The sequence below is a fragment of the Engraulis encrasicolus genome, chromosome 11 (genome assembly GCF_034702125.1).
Source record: "Engraulis encrasicolus isolate BLACKSEA-1 chromosome 11, IST_EnEncr_1.0, whole genome shotgun sequence".
In the NCBI taxonomy this organism is placed as follows: Eukaryota; Metazoa; Chordata; class Actinopteri; order Clupeiformes; family Engraulidae; genus Engraulis; species Engraulis encrasicolus.
In genome coordinates this window covers 20,208,205-20,225,785 of record NC_085867.1, presented here as the reverse complement: position 1 = coordinate 20,225,785, position 17,581 = coordinate 20,208,205, and the positions used below count along the sequence as shown (strand labels likewise).

The window sequence follows — 17,581 nt, the reverse complement described above, 5'->3', positions numbered from 1 at the left end:
CCCCAGCAGAGCCCAGCTGCACATATATACTGTTAGAAGAAAAGATAAGAAGAGTCCTTTATTTTACGGTCCCTAGTTGTCACCTGCAACAAGCAAGTCGTTGTAGTCAATATTGAGATAATAGCCGAGGTGACCGATGCCGCAAAACACCACGATAGCAGCCAAGAGGACAGAGGCAAAGTGAGCCACGGTGATGATCACAGAGTCCCTGAGAAGAGACATGGAATTGTATTACTTTAGGAGACATACACAGCATGCCTACTGTAAACAGCAACACAGAATATGTGGGGTTCAGATAATGATAAGAAGATTTACGATGAAGTACGGTAAGATAAGGTGGTTAGGTAAGATGTGCTGAGTTCTTTATTGCCACGCAGCTAAACATATTGGTTTTCAGTTATTGATGAGGTGTGTTCTTTATTGTCACAGAACATAACCTGCAGTTGGTGGCAATCAAGACAAATTCCTGCCAATTTCAACATGCAGCTGTATTGCTCTCACTAGCCTTGACGTGTCGGTTTCATGCCATTGGTCCGACAGCCCAATTAGTCCGACATCCCATTAGTTCGACAATTGACCACTGAGCACATTTGGTCTTAAAAAAGAGACCGCTGAGCACATATTGGCCACTAGTCTGTCCACACGCAATAAAACTATGCCCAAATCAAAACAATTCCTGACTCTAACTGTCAGTAAAGGCATGTTCTGCCAGTATACAATTGTTTTAGCGTTGCAATTTTGTAAATATTCAACTGAAAAGTTAAAACTATGCCAAAATCAAAACAATTCCTGGTGTTAACCATATGTAAAGGCGTATTTTGGGCTGTCAGACTAATGGGCGGATCCCGAATTGTCAGTCATTTATTTATTTTCTAATCCATATACGGTATATAAAAAAATCGGTGCTCTATATGTGCGCGCATTATGGACCTCGCCTATTTCAAAATGCTGGCTACGGTCCTGACTGGCTTCCTTGCCTCGACCGAAAGGTTGCCCCTTCTTGGGCTGAATAACATAATGCGGTGGTATTCTAACAAGAGTAGCATGATCAAAGCAAATGCATGTTAAAATTGGCAGGAATTCTCCTTTGTGATCAAAGAGCAAGTTGATTTAAACAAATCTGAGATAAGTGTTGTGCTATAGCAAGGCAGATATTGTGTGGTATGGTGTCACGAGGCATTGAATGTATTTTTTTTCCCAACCTGCAAATGTTGTTGTAGTTGTGCTTGTGGTAGCTACCCAGGGAGATCATGACCCCCGTCCCCACGCCAAAAGAGTACGAAGCCCCTGAAAAGGCACCTGTCCACACCTGGGGCATAGGAAACAACCATGCTATTATCTTACTGTGCAAACACACAGAACGTGACAAGAGTAACAATGGCATCAGAAGGTATTGATTTTACATTGACAATCTGGTGACAAAAGCAGTTTGGGCAATGAGAAGCGATTTGGATGTCATGAGTGAGTATGAGGTTGTACTGTATAAGAGTTTGTATTTAAACTTAATCGAATGTTATGTCAATGAGCTTTGCTAATCTGGGGTCCGTTTCTCGATTCTTGTCGTTGCTAACCGTCCTCAGACCGTTTTAAGACGTAACACCATTCCCTTGGATTTAGTGGTGAGCGTCGCTGTCGACAGAGAGTTGAGTCACTCTTACGAAGGAGGTTGCTACCATCGTTAGCAAAGACGCTTTCGAGAATGCCACCCCTGGGCTGTGTTTCCCAAAACCCTTAAAGTGATACTGTCCCATTTTTGGAAAAAAGCTTATTTTACACCTTCCCCTGAGTTAAATAATAGGGTTTTAGCGTTCTCCTGTACTTTCAACTTTTAACATTGAGTCCTATGAGACCAGTTAGCCGCCAGCTGGTCTCATAGGACTCAATGTTAACTGCTAGCTTGGAGGTAAAATTTGCACTGCTATACCCAGAGAACGGTTGAAAGTACAGGAGAACGGTAAAACCCTATTATTTAACTCAAGGGGAGGTGTAAAATAAGCTTATTTCCAAAAATGGGACAGTATCACTTTAAGTATGAGGGGCCCCCTATATACCGCATCACTTAAAGTTTATGCAGACAACAATTTTATAGGCCATCATACAATATCCACCCTTTTTTGATTTTCACATATTTGCTGTATTTCAAAGCGGTTCGTGTACTTTTTCGTTCATTCATTATTCTATTTTGGAATGAAACATGAAATTCAAAAAAGGGTGCAACTTCTTGACTGTATTTTGTTTTCTGCATGCGTTTGGCTCATACCATAATAGCATTTTAAAAAATGAAAACATTTTTGATAGTTTTTCAATGTGGGATATTTGTTTATTCATTTATTGAATTTCATTTGACTGACCCTTCCGTTTACCCGGAAAAAACGTTTGCCGTCTGTCGCATCAGAAAAGGTCTTGGTAACGACCAAACGAGACGTAAGCAAAGACGCCCCAGAACAGTAGCTGGAGCCAGAGACACAACAGAAAATAATAGAATGATGAAAAACACATCTTAACGATGTGCAGGCACGAGTGATGGTTACTGTATTGGAGCGTGCAATAGCCTATGTCCGCCTTATAAAATTAGAGATATGTTATGGACTTTATAACCCAACTTAACTTTATAACCCAAATAAAGGCTAAAGCTTCTGGAATCAATAGCATACATAACCTATTGAACCTTTTACATGTAGGAAATGCATTAGGGAGCAAACGGTCCAAAGCAGTGTTCATGCACAAACTGTTGCGTATTCTTAATGAGCTGAAGCGCGCGCTCTCCACACCACGTTTTACACACGTTGAAAACACATTTTCACTTTGGTGTATTTGAAACATTAGTGATATTATTGGAAAGCATTGTGTCCGGGTAGATACACCTAAAGGCTGGAGATGAACTGGGAAACTGATGCTGATCATCAGAGCTGTCAAATGTTCTCAATGACAGTTGGTCTACCGCTTCCCGCCGAAGTTCTCTGTCCCCGTGTGAAAGACTATCTGGGGACTCGAAACAAGTGGCGACTTCAGATGATAGAAACACAGCGATTGTTCAAAATTAAATGCTATCAGTCTAAATTAAGAGTGAAATTACGACAAATCACCATTGCAGTCGCCAGTTGGTAGGCCTACGGACCCCTACGCACTTCTGAACGCTATAATATGGCCAAATACAATTAATGGTGGTGGCGCGTGCATGCACATGCTTGTGGTGCTTGCTTGCTATGGATACGTAACCATCTCATGACTGGTTGTGAATGCCACAAAATATTCTTCGCACACTCATCACAGATCAACCACATCCTTGAAGTAGCAACGTTCTGAATAGTGCATCAACAATGCTTGCAAAGTCTATTTGCCTCCAAAGAAAACATGTAATGAAGGCTCAACCAGAATGATTTGCTTCCTGGTCACCCGAATTCGGAGTCCTATTAAACCAAATATGCAATTCAGAAAGACGTTTTTCTTTATTGCGTTTCTCTCTTTTCTAAGATTCAGCGTTTCATTTTCAGTACCTAGAAAATATCAAAACATGGCGCTTGGTTCCATTTCATAAGTGATACATAAGCGCAAAACACCATTCCTTATTCATTTCTCGTGTGAGATCCAAAATAGAGTAATGAATGAACGAAAAAAATACACGGACCTGGTCGGTTGGTCCGTGTATTTTTTCGTTCATTCTTTTTTCTATTTTGGAAGTCGCACGAGAAAAGAAAAAGGACTCATTTGTGATGTTTTACGCTTGAAAATCACTTGTGAAATGAAATCCAACGCCATGTTTTGATAACTGTTACATACTGAAAATGAAACACTGAATCGTAGAAAAAAGAAAAAAGTCATGAAGAAAAATGACCTTTGAATTGCGTCTTTCGTTTATTTAGGACCGTGAGATGGTTTTGTAGCCTATAACAGTGTTTCCCAACCAGGGGTACGTGTACCACTAGGGGTACGCGAGCACACCTCAGGGGGTACTTGGAAAAAATGAATAATAAGAAATGTATGACGTGTAGTCACATTGGGGTAAAGGAACAAATATAGAGCATGAGTGAAGGGGTACTCATCATATGACAAAATTGCCAAGGGGGTACGCAGGACAAAAAAGGTTGGGAGGCATTGGCCTATAAGCTTAGATATCCCAAGCGCAAAGGCGCATGCACGCGCCACCACCATATTGAGTAGGGCGCCCTTTGTGAGGAGTAGAAGATAGATTTACAGTTTTTATGCTGCAATTTAACTTAAAAACCGACTTAACCTTTGCAACAAGTTGAGATTTCATGTGATTATGTATGCCTATCCTTCTCACTTGATTGTATTTGCATAGCGCTAATAACAGAACTACAGAAGTGTGTACTGTAGTTCATTACATGAGCATCCCGCACAAACCTAACCTCTTCCCCCTTGCTCAACGAAGGTTTGCAGACATCTTTATTATGTATTATTATTATTTTTATTATATTATTATTATTTATTATTTGACATCTTTTCACATTTTATGAAAATACACGCAAGCAGTGTAGGACAGCTGCGCAATGGGAACGTTGACGGGGAGGGTTTGTAGGCTATAACTGTCACTGATTCAGAGAGGTTTTTGACAGCTCTGATGATCAGCAATCTTCATTTTCTCAGATCATCTCTGGCCTTTAGATGCAGTATACCTGGAAGCGTCCTACCAGTAATGCCATACGAAAATACACCAAAGTGTATTAAGCGTGCCTACATAAACAGGTAGTTTTTTTTTCAAACGCTCGAAAAAGCGTGCAGATCAGCTCTCCAAACACGTGTGTCAGCGCATCAAACTCGTGAGCGAAAGAATAGGCCCACCACTCAACTTTGTTGCTTTGGGTCTTTCTCAAAGCCTAGGCCAGTGTCCTTCCAAGTGTATCAGCCTAATTAGTCACGCCCAGTGATTGGATACTTTTTGGTGAACTCTACTGAATATCCAATCACTGGGTGTGACTAATAAGGGGTATCCAAACACTGGGCGTGACTAATTAGGCTGATACACTTGGAAGGACACTGGCCTAGGCTTTGAGAAAGACCCTTTGTTGCAGGCTGTTCTTCGCCTCCGTTCACAGGTAGGCCTAAATACCTTACCTGATTCTTACCACCTGAGGCATGGGAACGCCCCCGCGTGACGTAGCCGAACGCAGCCAGATGATGTAAATCAGGTTACTAAATACCTGCTAGATTGCTGATAAGCAAATGGTGGCAAAATAATTACGCAAGACATAAAGCATAGGCTATCTTTCAATAGCCTAATCATATGGCTGTCGCATTACATACCACTGCTTTGGACTATTTGTTCCCTTAGGTAGCCTACTGTATGTAGTTGTGGAACTGTAGCCTACATTGAGATAGCCTAACCGGTAAAATGATGTCCATAAATGAAATGTTGCTCATTCAATAAGACGGACGTTCTGCACGCTCCAAGAGGCTGGCCAGATCATTCGTGCCGCGCATAGGCTACATGCCAAGGATGTGGGTTTTTTTCATTCTTCTACTTTACTGTTATGTCCCTGGCTGGATTCTGGAGCTTATTTTCTATGCTCCATATGGTCGCTATAGGGGAATATAGGCCTATACCTTCGCTGGTGCGAGTCAGACGGCAAATATCCTTCCGGGTAAACTATAGCGTCAGTCAAATGAATTTCAGTAAATGAATAAACAAATATTACTAATTGAAAATCGCTCGAAAATGTTGTCAATTTATCAAATACTATTTTCATATGAGGCAACAAATGCTGAAAACCAAATACAGTCATTTCTGCTTTCATTGCTATACACAAAAAAAGAAGTTTCACCCTTTTTTGAATTTCATTTTTCATTCCAAAATAGAATAATGAATGAACGAAAAAGTACATGGACCACCTTGGCGCGGCACAAGTGATATGGCCAGTCTCTTGGAGCTTGCAGAACGCCTGCGTTGTTGAATGAGCAACATTCCATTTATAGACATAGGTTAGGCTATTTAATTAAATCGATAGCCTTCATAGCTCATTGTAGGCCACATTTTCACACCTAGGATATATACAGTAGGCTACCTTAGTAAGAAATAGTCCAAAGCAGTGGTGTGTAATCGACAGCCACATGATATGACATATGAACATATGAAACTGTCTTCTGATAAAAATAAAAAATAAATCATGGAGTCATGCACCCTCCAGGTTACAGAGATGATGAATATTTCAGCTTGCTTTAGTGGTCAGCCTAAAAGACAGCGTATATGATGGTAAGGGGGTGCAGTGGTGCCTTGGTTATGGTCTTCCTACTCATGTGGGACGTTAAAATGAATGCTGAATGATATATTTTATCATTTTATGATATATTTTTAAACTGCATATATAGTTACCAAGGCATTATATTTAGATATTGCCCCATAATGATGGAAAATTAAAATACATTTCTACTATGTTCCAACAGTGACGTTCCATCATAAGAGTGAACAGGTGATAAAATGGCAAATATGCAAATGTGTTTATCATGGCCGCATCAGTCAAACAAACTAAGGATATGGGTTACTGGAACCATGTCCTGTGATCTACTGACACCAAGATAAACAAATTTGCTTTAGATGGTGTGAAGCATGTGTGGTGGTAAAAAGTGATTTGTACAAAGAAACTTGCAGCATGCTTCAAGCAATGTAGTGGAAGTGGCATGGCTTAGGGCTGTGTGGATGCCATCAACAATAGGAAGCTGAATTTCACCAAAAGAAACATGCTAGTGAACATGTACTGTGACTACTGAAGCAGATTATGATACTCGCTATAGGATTTCATTCAAATCTCACACACATCTAGTTTAGCCAGGTGCTGATTCAAAATGTAAAAGCCCAATGTAAGGCAAGGATGAAACGCACACCGATGACCTCCCTTCTAATCCCTTTCAATTTTGAGATGTTTCAGGCCAACACGGCCCCTTCTCAGACACTATATGGGAATTTAACATAAGGGTGTACTCACTTTTGCACCAGCATAATTTCACAAAAAATGACAAATATTTAATTTAAGTTGTACTGTTGACGTATTACACTTACTATTTGAGCATTTTGGGAATAACTTGTGTGTTTATTAAAATAATGTTCAAAATGTTACTTTTAAACAGTGGTATACTCATTCATTTTGTTTGTTTTGTCTTTGTGTTCCTTCTGCATTGATGTATGTATAGCTACTGGACACCTTAATTTCCCTCGTGATAAATGACACTCTTCTCTAGGCCTACTCTACTCTAAACTAAACAGAATAGAACTTAGTGTGAGTGTGTGCCAGTGTGTTGGGTACGTGCATGCTTGTAGTTGTGTGAAATCTTATGTAACGGAGGCTAACTAGCACAGAGTTGGCGTGGAACGTTGGTAAACCTCCCTCCGATAGCTTCATACAGTCTCGTGCCGTTGGCCCGAGAGACTAGTCTCTTGGCCCAGCGGTATCGTACTGTGTCTCCCATTGCCGAACCGTTGTAGTTGACGAGGTCGCACGTTCGATCCCCGAGGGGGGTGAAAAGGTGCAAGATGACCTCCGTCACACTTACATTAATATCACTCAGTCGGTACCAAGAAGGTCTGAAGGCGTTGGCGAGACAGTATCCAATGCCTGGCAGTCTCAGGGTTGCCACTAGGAGAATGAAGAGGACAGCATAGGGGAGCAGTGTAGTCACATACGCCACCTGCAAAAAAATATGCAAAGAAACAGGTGTGCATTGGACAAAAATGTTTCGTGGCTAACTACATACTGTAGTCTAACTACAGCATGTTAAGTTTGCTTTGGTTACCTGGTTGCCATGCAATTGTTACCCCTTGGCAATAAACTAAGGTGCTAACTGGCAAGCTAAGTTGGTCTTGGGACTAGGTCTAAGACTAGGTACTTATGGCAAGAATATGGTTGCAGTGTGTGTGGCCTTACTGTATATACTATAATTATGAATGGGTGTTGTTTTGTGTTTCTATGGTTTGTTTTGGTTGGAAAGGTTACAATTTGGAAATATATTCAACATACATAAATAGATTATCTTTTTTACAAACCTAACAATTTATTTTGACTTAATCAATTTTGATAGAATAATGAGGGCAAAAAGGTCAAAAATGTCTGGTAGAGCAGGCTATCGCTAAAAACATTGAACTATAAATTTCAACCCGTTCCTGTACTTTGGCATAATTCAACATTTGTCTTGTTTAACAGTGAGTACAACAAACGGGATCTAATTTTCACTTTTAGTGGCCCTCATTTATCAAAGCAGCGTATGACAAGAATCATGCATACGTCGTGCGTACGTTCTTTTTCTACGACCAGTTAGCACTTATCAAATCTCATCATAACGTAAGCACAGGAAAGATTAAATCTGTACGACTGCTCTCAGATGGTGTATGCCGTTTTCAAGTTGGACTTGAGATGACTCATTACATTACATTACATTACATTGCATTTGGCAGACGCTTTATAACCAAAGCGACTTTCAAAAGAGGACATAATCAAGCCAACATCACAAGCAAATACAAAGTGCACAGGAGATATACAGAACAACAACTCACCAACTTGAGTAGCAGTTGTAGTGCAACAACTCATCAACATAAATATGTTATTATAATTAATAATATAATTACCTACGCCAAGGAGGTAATGTTTTCGGTCGCGTTGGCTTGTCTGTCTGTTTGTTTTTTTGTCTGTCTGTCTGTTTGTTTATCAGCAACATAACTTAAAAACGTATCAACGGTGTTGGACGAAACTTTGGTGAGTTGTTGATAATGACCCAAGGAACAAGTGATTAAATTCTGGTGGTGATCTGGATCACCAACCGGAACCAGGGGCCTCATTTATCATCAATTCGTTGAATGCATTCTAAATTGTGAAATATAGAATGGTCGCAAGTATAGAAAAATCAGGATTTATCAAACGTGCGTTGGCTGCTCCTACGCTCACCTCTCCATGATAAATCCCACACCTTCCAAATCACTGTGCACGCGCGCATTCGGGGTAATTTGCATCCCGAAATGCCTCCAAGTAACCATATATGGTATTAAAATACATTCAAATGCCATGTGAATTTGAAGGCGTCCCCCTGTTTGGACACACATGAACACACGCGGACACACGCGCCACACGAAGCACTGGCGGGAAGTGAAACATTTCTGCGGCAGAAGTGGAGGTGCTTTTGACAGGAGGAGGACAGTGTTTCAAAATAAGTAAAAGAAGGAGACACACATGGAGGAAAACACTGTAAAATAGCACACTGTCATACTCAATTGCCATTCAATGCAAAGGGTACCTTGCATGGTCAATATTATTTGCAATTTCATGTTTCTTCCACTCGCACGCATGGTCTGAGGTGTGCGTAGATTTAGGCACATTTCTACGTTCAGGTACATGTTCATAAATCCAACACTTTGCCCAGAAATGATTGCACGCACGCTTTACGCACAGATCTGTGCCTAAGAACGCTTGATAAATGAGGCCCCAGGACTTTTTGAAAGATTCTGTCAGCAGGATAACTCAAAAACGAATCAACTGATTTGAACGAAACTTTGTGGAGTTGCTAGTAATGACCCAAGGAACAAGTGCAACACACTAATGTCAACTAAACTATGTACTAAATGAATCCAGTAAAATTTTATTTCTAACAGCATCAATCAATCCTTTCAATTTGCTTTGTGTCCAAGGGAATGAAATGGAAACTCACCTTACCGGTAAGCTTCACGCCTCGGAAGATACAAAGGTATTCGATGATTAAAGTAAGCACGAGACATCCAAGTAGTTCCCAGCGTACACTGCCCATTTGTCCAAGTCCATCTGAAATCCCAAGAACCCGGACACTGACACACACACACGCACGCAGGCACGCAGGCACGCACGCACGCACGCACGCACGCACACACACACACACTTGCATGAAAAATCTTGCAGAACACTCAGGACGCTTGCCAGCTGGTAACTCCCCTCTTGTCTATGCCCATGCATTGTGTAGAAACAGGGTTTGGGCAGTCACCTTGAAAGCAAATACCTACCAGACAAAGATTTTATATTACATACGTATGCAATGTCTTAAGTAGTGTCTTGGCAAAAACGTTGAAAAGCTTCTTAATTCATACTTTCTTCTGTTCAAAACGGCGCTTTTTGCACACCACTGTACAGTCGTTGGATAGGTGTATAGGATATTATCTCAGTGGGGTTGTCATTCAAGTGTTAAGAAATCATGCACACTGTCCATTCCACCAACAAACTTTTATACAATGTTCAACGAAATGTAAAAGGTTTAAGTTTGTCGGTGGAATGGACAGTGTGCGGGATTTCTTTAACACTTGAAATACTGAACTTTCGGTAACACTTTCTATGAAGCCCATATCTATAGCACATTATGAGCGGATTTATAACAAATTATAATGCACATTATAATTACTTACAATGCATCACGACTATACCCATGATGTTTCATGATGTTGTATGTTAACAGTTATGGATAACCATGAATCTAGCTTATAATTCTTTATAAATCCAAGGGTGTAATGAGTGCTCATGACTGGATATAAACTACAGGATGCCTGATGGGGCTTACAGTACATTATGATGCATTATACAGTGCATTATAGATGCATCCATATAAACTTCACTTCACTTAGAGCACACATTGACAACTTGTGATCTCACATGGAACATTATAGCATCTTATGATCCCTTATGACCGTTTTTCATCCAGGTCTGTGTATAGAGGGGTATAGGTACTCATAATGTGCTATAAGCCCCATCAGGCAGCCTGTAGTTTATAGCCAGTCATGAGCACTCTACACCCTTGGATTTATAAAGTATTATAAGCTAGATTCATGGTTATTCATAACTGTTAACATAAAGCATCATGAAGCATTATGAGTGTAGTCATAATACGTTGTAAGTAATCATAATGTGCATTATAATTTGTTATAAATGTGCTTATAATGAGATATAGACATAGGCTTTAAGTAAAATGTTACCGAACTTTCTTTAGTAGCATCTGAGTTCAGATGCAAAACCCCCTAACTCCATTTCTGAAGACCTGCACTTCTATATTTTTAGAGAACCCCTTTGTTGGTTTGGTTTACATTCATGTACTTGATAATACATATAAATAGTTATATTACATAAATGTATAATGTATTGCTTGTATAATGAATTGCTTGAAGAAGGTCAGTAGACCGAAACGTTGCATTAAACCATGCAAATGTGAACAGTGTGCGGGAGCTTTCTTTACTTTAACGTTGGTGACCTAGGGGTTCCACTCCTACGCACCTGACCAAGGAGGTGTGCAAGAATTCTCCACTTACTATATTACATAAATAAAATAAAAAATATGCAATTTTGATAGCTTTGTATTAAATAAAAATGAATTAAGATTATTTTCTGAAAAGGCACTTAGAGGGGGTTTGCATCTGAACTCTTCTAATAGAAATGGTGTTAATGAATGAATGCAGGGCTCGCTGCTCACCGGAAGAACTCCTCTGTAGCCCTCGGCGCCTCCCATATACCGGTGCTGTCGTTAAAGAAGCTGGTGTAGTTGTCCACGTCGTTCAAGAGGCTTCCGATGGCCTCTGGCGTGTTCCAGGCGTTGTCGCTGGTCAGGTAGGGCAGACTGGAAGTGAAGGAGCTGAAGAGGTAGAACAGGATCCAGCTCATCAGGACGTTGAAGTAGCCAATGAGGACGAAGGACATCACCACCATGCACATCCCGACTCCTGTGAGGCACGCACACACACACACATACACAAACATACACACAGACACGCACACACAAATACACACACACACACACACACACACACACACACACACACACACACACACACACACACACACACACACACACACACACACACACACACACACACACACACACACACACACACACACACACACACAACACACACACACACACACACACACACACACACACACACACACACACACACACACACACAAATACACACACACAAATACACATACACACACATTCACACGCACCCTCGCACACACTCACCCGAAACATAACACACGTACTTTAGCATACAATATACTTTGATACACACATACACACACACTCCCCCACTCACACAACACAACACATACAGGGGTTATGCAAAATAATGGAAACACCTGTTATTTTAGTGAGGAAAGTTTCATGGCTCAAGTGGACCAGCCTGTCGGCCAATCTTCATTCATTGCACATTGCACCAGTAGGGTGAAGTGTGAAGGTTCAAGTTAGGTTAGAGCATAGTTTTGCTCAAAATTTTGCGATGCAAGCAATATTATCAGTGACATGTCAAGAGTTCAAAAAGGAGAAATTCTTGGCGCACGTGTAACTGTTGCATCTTTGACCAAGACAACAAATCTTTGTGATTTATCAAGAGCCACGGTATCCAAGCGAATGTCTGCATACCACCAAGAAGGATGAACCACATCATTTTTTCCTTTCACAACAAAAAACAAAGATATGGCTATATAAAATAGGTTTTGTGAGTGGTTTCGCCAGAAGTGTTGTCAGTCCAAGAAATGTTCAAGCAGCACTGAGTGCTAGCCTGATTATCACCAGCTTTCAAATCTCTTCGAGACTTGGTCTGACCAAGAGCATAACAATTAACATCTACCAAACGGCATGGTTGACCCGCCACACGAGTGTGCGAACCTTTTTTCGAAAAATATGTAATCTTTTTGTTCAGCACCAGGGATTGTGCACAAGTAACTCTCTACAAATGGTTGACCCGCCGCCCTTGATTTGCTAATGGTTGTTTGCTTCCCGACAAAGTGGGAGGAGTTCCTGATTTTTCGGGTGCTCAGAAAATACTTGCATTGCTCTTGACCTGACTAAGTTGTTGCGTCACTAGGAGGGCACAGCCTGGCTACTGAGTGCAGCACAAATGGGCAATGCCATGGCCTACCTTTGAACAGGGGGCAGAGCTGGGTGAAGGCCTTCACAGGCCCTCTCTGGGTCAGCTGGCCAATGGAAAGCTCCAGGTACACCATCGGCAGGGTGAACAGAACCATGGTGATTAGGTATGGGATGAAGTATGCAACTGGGGAATAACACACACACACACACACACACACACACACACACACACACACACACACACACACACACACACACACACACACACACACACAGACACACACACACACACACACACACACACACACACACACACACACACACACACACACACACACACACACACACACACACACACACATTGCTGAAACGGAAAGCATCATTAAAGAAAAGTCCAATAGGAGATGCTTTAAACCACTGCCCTGATAGCTAATGCATTGCATGTTTATAAGCATGGAATATTCCGATTTTAAACGGAATACTGACAGTATGCATGCGTTGATGTTATCGAATAGCCGGCCGCGTGAACAGACAGGAATCCCAAAATGCTATGTGGTTAGCTGCTTACTATTGGAAGTCCTATTGGAGCAGTGCATGGTTAAAACCTGTTTTGTAGTCGGCTGGATGGTCAAGCCGTTTCCGTGGTTTCCGTACTACTACTGACTGCTTCCTGGTAGAACATATCTTATCGTGTGTACGGGGTACCTAACCCCCTCCAGGCAGCTCATGGGGCTGTGAAAGTAAAAAAAATTGACTGGATTGCAACTGACCGATCAAGCCTATTTTCCGATCCACCTCAAATTGCCCCCTAGATCAGTGGTTCCCAACCTATGGGTTGGGACCCAACTTATGGGTCACCAAAGATCCACAGAGGGTCGCGGAGCCCTCTTGAATTTAAGGGGTTTCGTTTTAAATATATATAGCCCATTTTGAAAAAATGAAAAAGCATGTTAACTAATATATGCATAGAAGCAACAAAATGTAAGTGCTACATTAAACATTTATTCTATAGGGCCTATTTGACCAAAGACAAATTGAGGAATAAAACAACTTAAATGAGTTTTCGCAGGAAACAGAGGCCATCTTGTGACTCCCTCTCGTGCGGGCGCTCGCGCGGTTGGGTCACCAATGTTTACAATAGTAAAAACATGGGTCCCTTAAGAAAAAGGTTGGGAACCACTGCCCTAGACCATATGCTGTACCTCAGAATTAATGATAACCAATGTTGTGGTTGTCGACTTCACTTGTCAAACGATTTGTGAGTTAAGTGCATGCAAAAGTAGGCCTATGTAATTATTTGGGCTTCACAACAGAAGTCGCATGTCTGACGTGCAGCCACTTAAGCCACTGTGCAGCGGTAGGACTGGCTGTGCACCTTCAGCCTCAGTTCATGTCAACGTTGTAGTCTCTTACCCAGTTTTGCACAAAAACTAAATTCACCTTTCTTGCCTGCCGAAAATGAGCGGTCTTACGACACCAATCCAAACTTTCAAAAGTCACTGCTATCATATGTGAAATCCAGAGCACATGCCAAACAGAATCAGGATTTAGCTTGACTCGCTCCATTCACTTCCATTCAAAATTTTGCGAGTTACAGCCCCATGGATCGGAAGTAGTTTGGCGTGACTTAGGTGCCCCATATCAGAATCGTTTTATGCGTATTGTAAATGAAGTTATATTAAGATCAAGCCAATCACACTTGACTGCAACATTTGAGTGACGGCAGCTTCCAACCAATCATAGGCTGCCTCCTATCTCAGAACCCTGCTTTATCAGCAGTGGTTTGCAACGCAATATAGCATTTTTAGGGAGCATACCAAAGAATTCCAAGCAACATGACAATATGTTGTCCTAAACTATGTTTTGTTTGTGCTTGATTCCTGTAAAACTCCTTATTCTTCATGAATATGGACGCATTCCGGAAATATTCCGGTAGCACAACGCTCCTCCACACATGCAAACGGAATATTCTGGAAATTGTACTTAACCAAATACTGACAATATTCTATCCCAGCCCCCTTCCATCCATCACCCATCATTTGATCCGGTCCAGTGGTGTAGTCTACTTTTTTATGGTGGGTATACTGTATATTTGAGCATTTTTTTAAGTGGGTAAACTGTGTATATTTGTGCTATTCAAAACAATGGATCAATCAATTTTAAGTGGGTATACTGAAATCCCTGAAATTTAGAAGTGGGTATACTCTGTATACCCGTGTTCTACGTAGACTACACCAGTGGTTCTTAACCTTTTTCTCTCAGCGCACCCCCTTACCTGTTAACAAGACTAGCCGTGCACCCCCAACCCAACATCTATAATGTGTACAAGCACTAAAAAAGGATTTTAGTGATGTATTACAATTATTTTTGCCTGAGATATCAATGAAAACCTTAATGACTTTAAATGGGGACCAAAACAATGGCCTACTTATAATGTTTCCAAGAAGAATTTTGGTCACAACCTCAACACAAACAATATTCTGCGCACCCCCTATAATGTCTGGCGCACCCCAAGGGGGTGCCCGCACCCCAGGTTAAGAACCACTGGACTACACCACTGATCAGGTCCATCATTTCACTTCTTTTTTGAGAGAAAATGTGCAAATGATAAAAAAAATTTCCCCTTTGTGTCATCTTACCTCCGCCGCCAATGTGCCACCTAAAAAAAAAAATAGAAAAGCTCCCAGTGTCCACTGCATAGCCGAGGGCAGTGAGAATAAAGTGGCTGGGGCGCTCCCAGCTGTCTCTCTGCTGGTCCATAGCATCAGGGGGTGTCACCAAACTCTAGGGTCCTGCTGTGTCACGCACTGGCAGATAGTAGAGCAGAGTAGAGCAGAGCAATGTAGAGTAGAGTGATGTAGAGCAGAGTAAAGTAGAGTAGAATAGAGATAATACATTTAGTATGAGTGAAGAATCGCAGCATGGAGGGGGCACCAAAATCTGGGGTCTTCCTGCATTATGCACTTGCGGATAATAGAGCATAGAGCTCAGAAGAATACAGTACAGTCCCGGCAGGGCAACTCGCGACACACTGCGTTTCACTGTGTGCATGGCAGCATGGGGCTGTCACATTCACATTTAACTCAGGGTCCTGTCACACACAAGATACATAGTAGGGTCCGGGTTACTGTATATTATACTTGATGGATTCCAAAGGAAATGAAGATGTCAATACACACACACACACACACACACACACACACACACACACACACACACACACACACACACACACACACACACACACACACACACACACACACACACACACACACACACGCACACACACACGCAGCAAAAATACTTGTTTTTATATATGACATATGAACATGGGGGGCTTAGAAACATAGGTTGAAAGGGAACATCATAAATATACTGTAGGCCTGCACTGTATAGAAGGCTTATAGCCTATACCTGTGGATCGCATGAGTCCTCCCTCAATTACGTAAAATACAATTTAGTCCTCTGATTCAAATTAGTCTCAAGACTTCGAGCCTTTCATTGTCATCATGCAATTTGTGTAGGCCTATACAACAGAACTAAATACACTAAAATTACAAAGGGTTCCTGAACAGAGTGCAATTTTGAGTTTTAGAGTGATTTCTCTCTCTCTCTCTCTCTCTCTCTCTCTCCTCTCTCTCTCTCTCTCTCTCTCTCATAATTTCAAGTATGATCATCTGCAGAATGCGAGACAGAGGTGTGGAGCTCCAGTCCCTCCCATTTAGCCAGCCCTAGGCTGTGGGCGGAGCTGCGAATGAGCCTGTTACCCTGGGTAGAAGCAGTCGGGTCAACTAGCTACTACAAAAGTTTTGGACGGGCGGTTAGACAAATAGGGCTTTGTTATAATTAGAGGCAGACGTTTTCCTCTTTTCTCGGAATCCACAACTGCCTGACGCAGGGGAAAGGACGTTGCGAAATGTAGTGGTATTTGGGCGCAGCTGCAGAATCTACCCGAGAACTGCCACACATTTCTGACGAAACGACATGCATTGTACCGTAACGCCTGGAATATTACATGTACGCTACATGAATTAATGATCATATCACAAATTACCCAAGCAGCAAGGATGCCATCATTTGTAGCCTGGAGAGGGTCTGACTGGGATAACACAAGAAGGCACAGTCGGACTTCAGGAACTTCGGTGTCGCATAGCGTGCGCAACTAACAGGCACTGAATTAATTTAATGAACGATGCTTCTTGTAAGATCTGCACGGTGCAATTCGAAAACCAGGGTTTAGGTATCCACATCTCCAAACATAATCTATGCGCATGTATGACAGTAGCTTTTCAGCGTATGCTATTTTTTCATGCGAATCAATCTGTTAAAACCAGTTAGAGGAGTGCATCTGATTTGTTGTGCATACTTTTAAAAACAATGCAAGGGGAACATGGTTTTACTGGATAGCCTTCAGCACGGCACATTCCAAGCGGCCAAATGCTGGTGTAATTACAGTTTGGCTGGTAAAAAAAAAGACCAACTTACAAACCACTTTGACCCACGAGTGTGTGTTTGGCTGGGGATGAACCAAAAAAAAAGCTGATTTAGAGTCCTGGCCTTTAGAAACCGTTATCCCGCCTGCCTTTAGAGACGTGTAATCCAAGTCGCCGCATTACTTACCCAGTCGGACCGCAGAAACGATTCTTTCTCAAAATATCCCCGTCTGATAAATTAATCGGGGGGAAAAGAAGCCGAGGTATCAGAGTGTGTCGAAGACCCAGAGGGGGATCCAACTTAACGGGGTGGGGAGAGGGCTGGG

General features: G+C 41.7%; 1 protein-coding gene across 1 annotated transcript in view; it reads right to left on the bottom strand.

Moving 5' to 3' along the window:
- The window catches only part of LOC134458061 (sodium- and chloride-dependent GABA transporter ine-like), a 30,258-nt gene that overhangs the window by 12,541 nt on the left and 136 nt on the right, over nucleotides 1-17,581 (bottom strand). Inside the window, exons 1-8 of the mRNA XM_063210164.1 lie at nucleotides 17,443-17,581; nucleotides 15,462-15,629; nucleotides 12,872-13,006; nucleotides 11,425-11,671; nucleotides 9,649-9,781; nucleotides 7,507-7,641; nucleotides 1,203-1,309; nucleotides 84-208 (exon numbers count right to left, since the gene is read on the bottom strand). The exon at nucleotides 17,443-17,581 is cut by the window's right edge and continues 136 nt beyond it. Coding sequence (XP_063066234.1) covers nucleotides 84-208; nucleotides 1,203-1,309; nucleotides 7,507-7,641; nucleotides 9,649-9,781; nucleotides 11,425-11,671; nucleotides 12,872-13,006; nucleotides 15,462-15,582 — 1,003 coding nt within the window. The 5' untranslated portion in view covers nucleotides 15,583-15,629; nucleotides 17,443-17,581. The remainder of the gene's footprint in view (nucleotides 1-83; nucleotides 209-1,202; nucleotides 1,310-7,506; nucleotides 7,642-9,648; nucleotides 9,782-11,424; nucleotides 11,672-12,871; nucleotides 13,007-15,461; nucleotides 15,630-17,442) is intronic.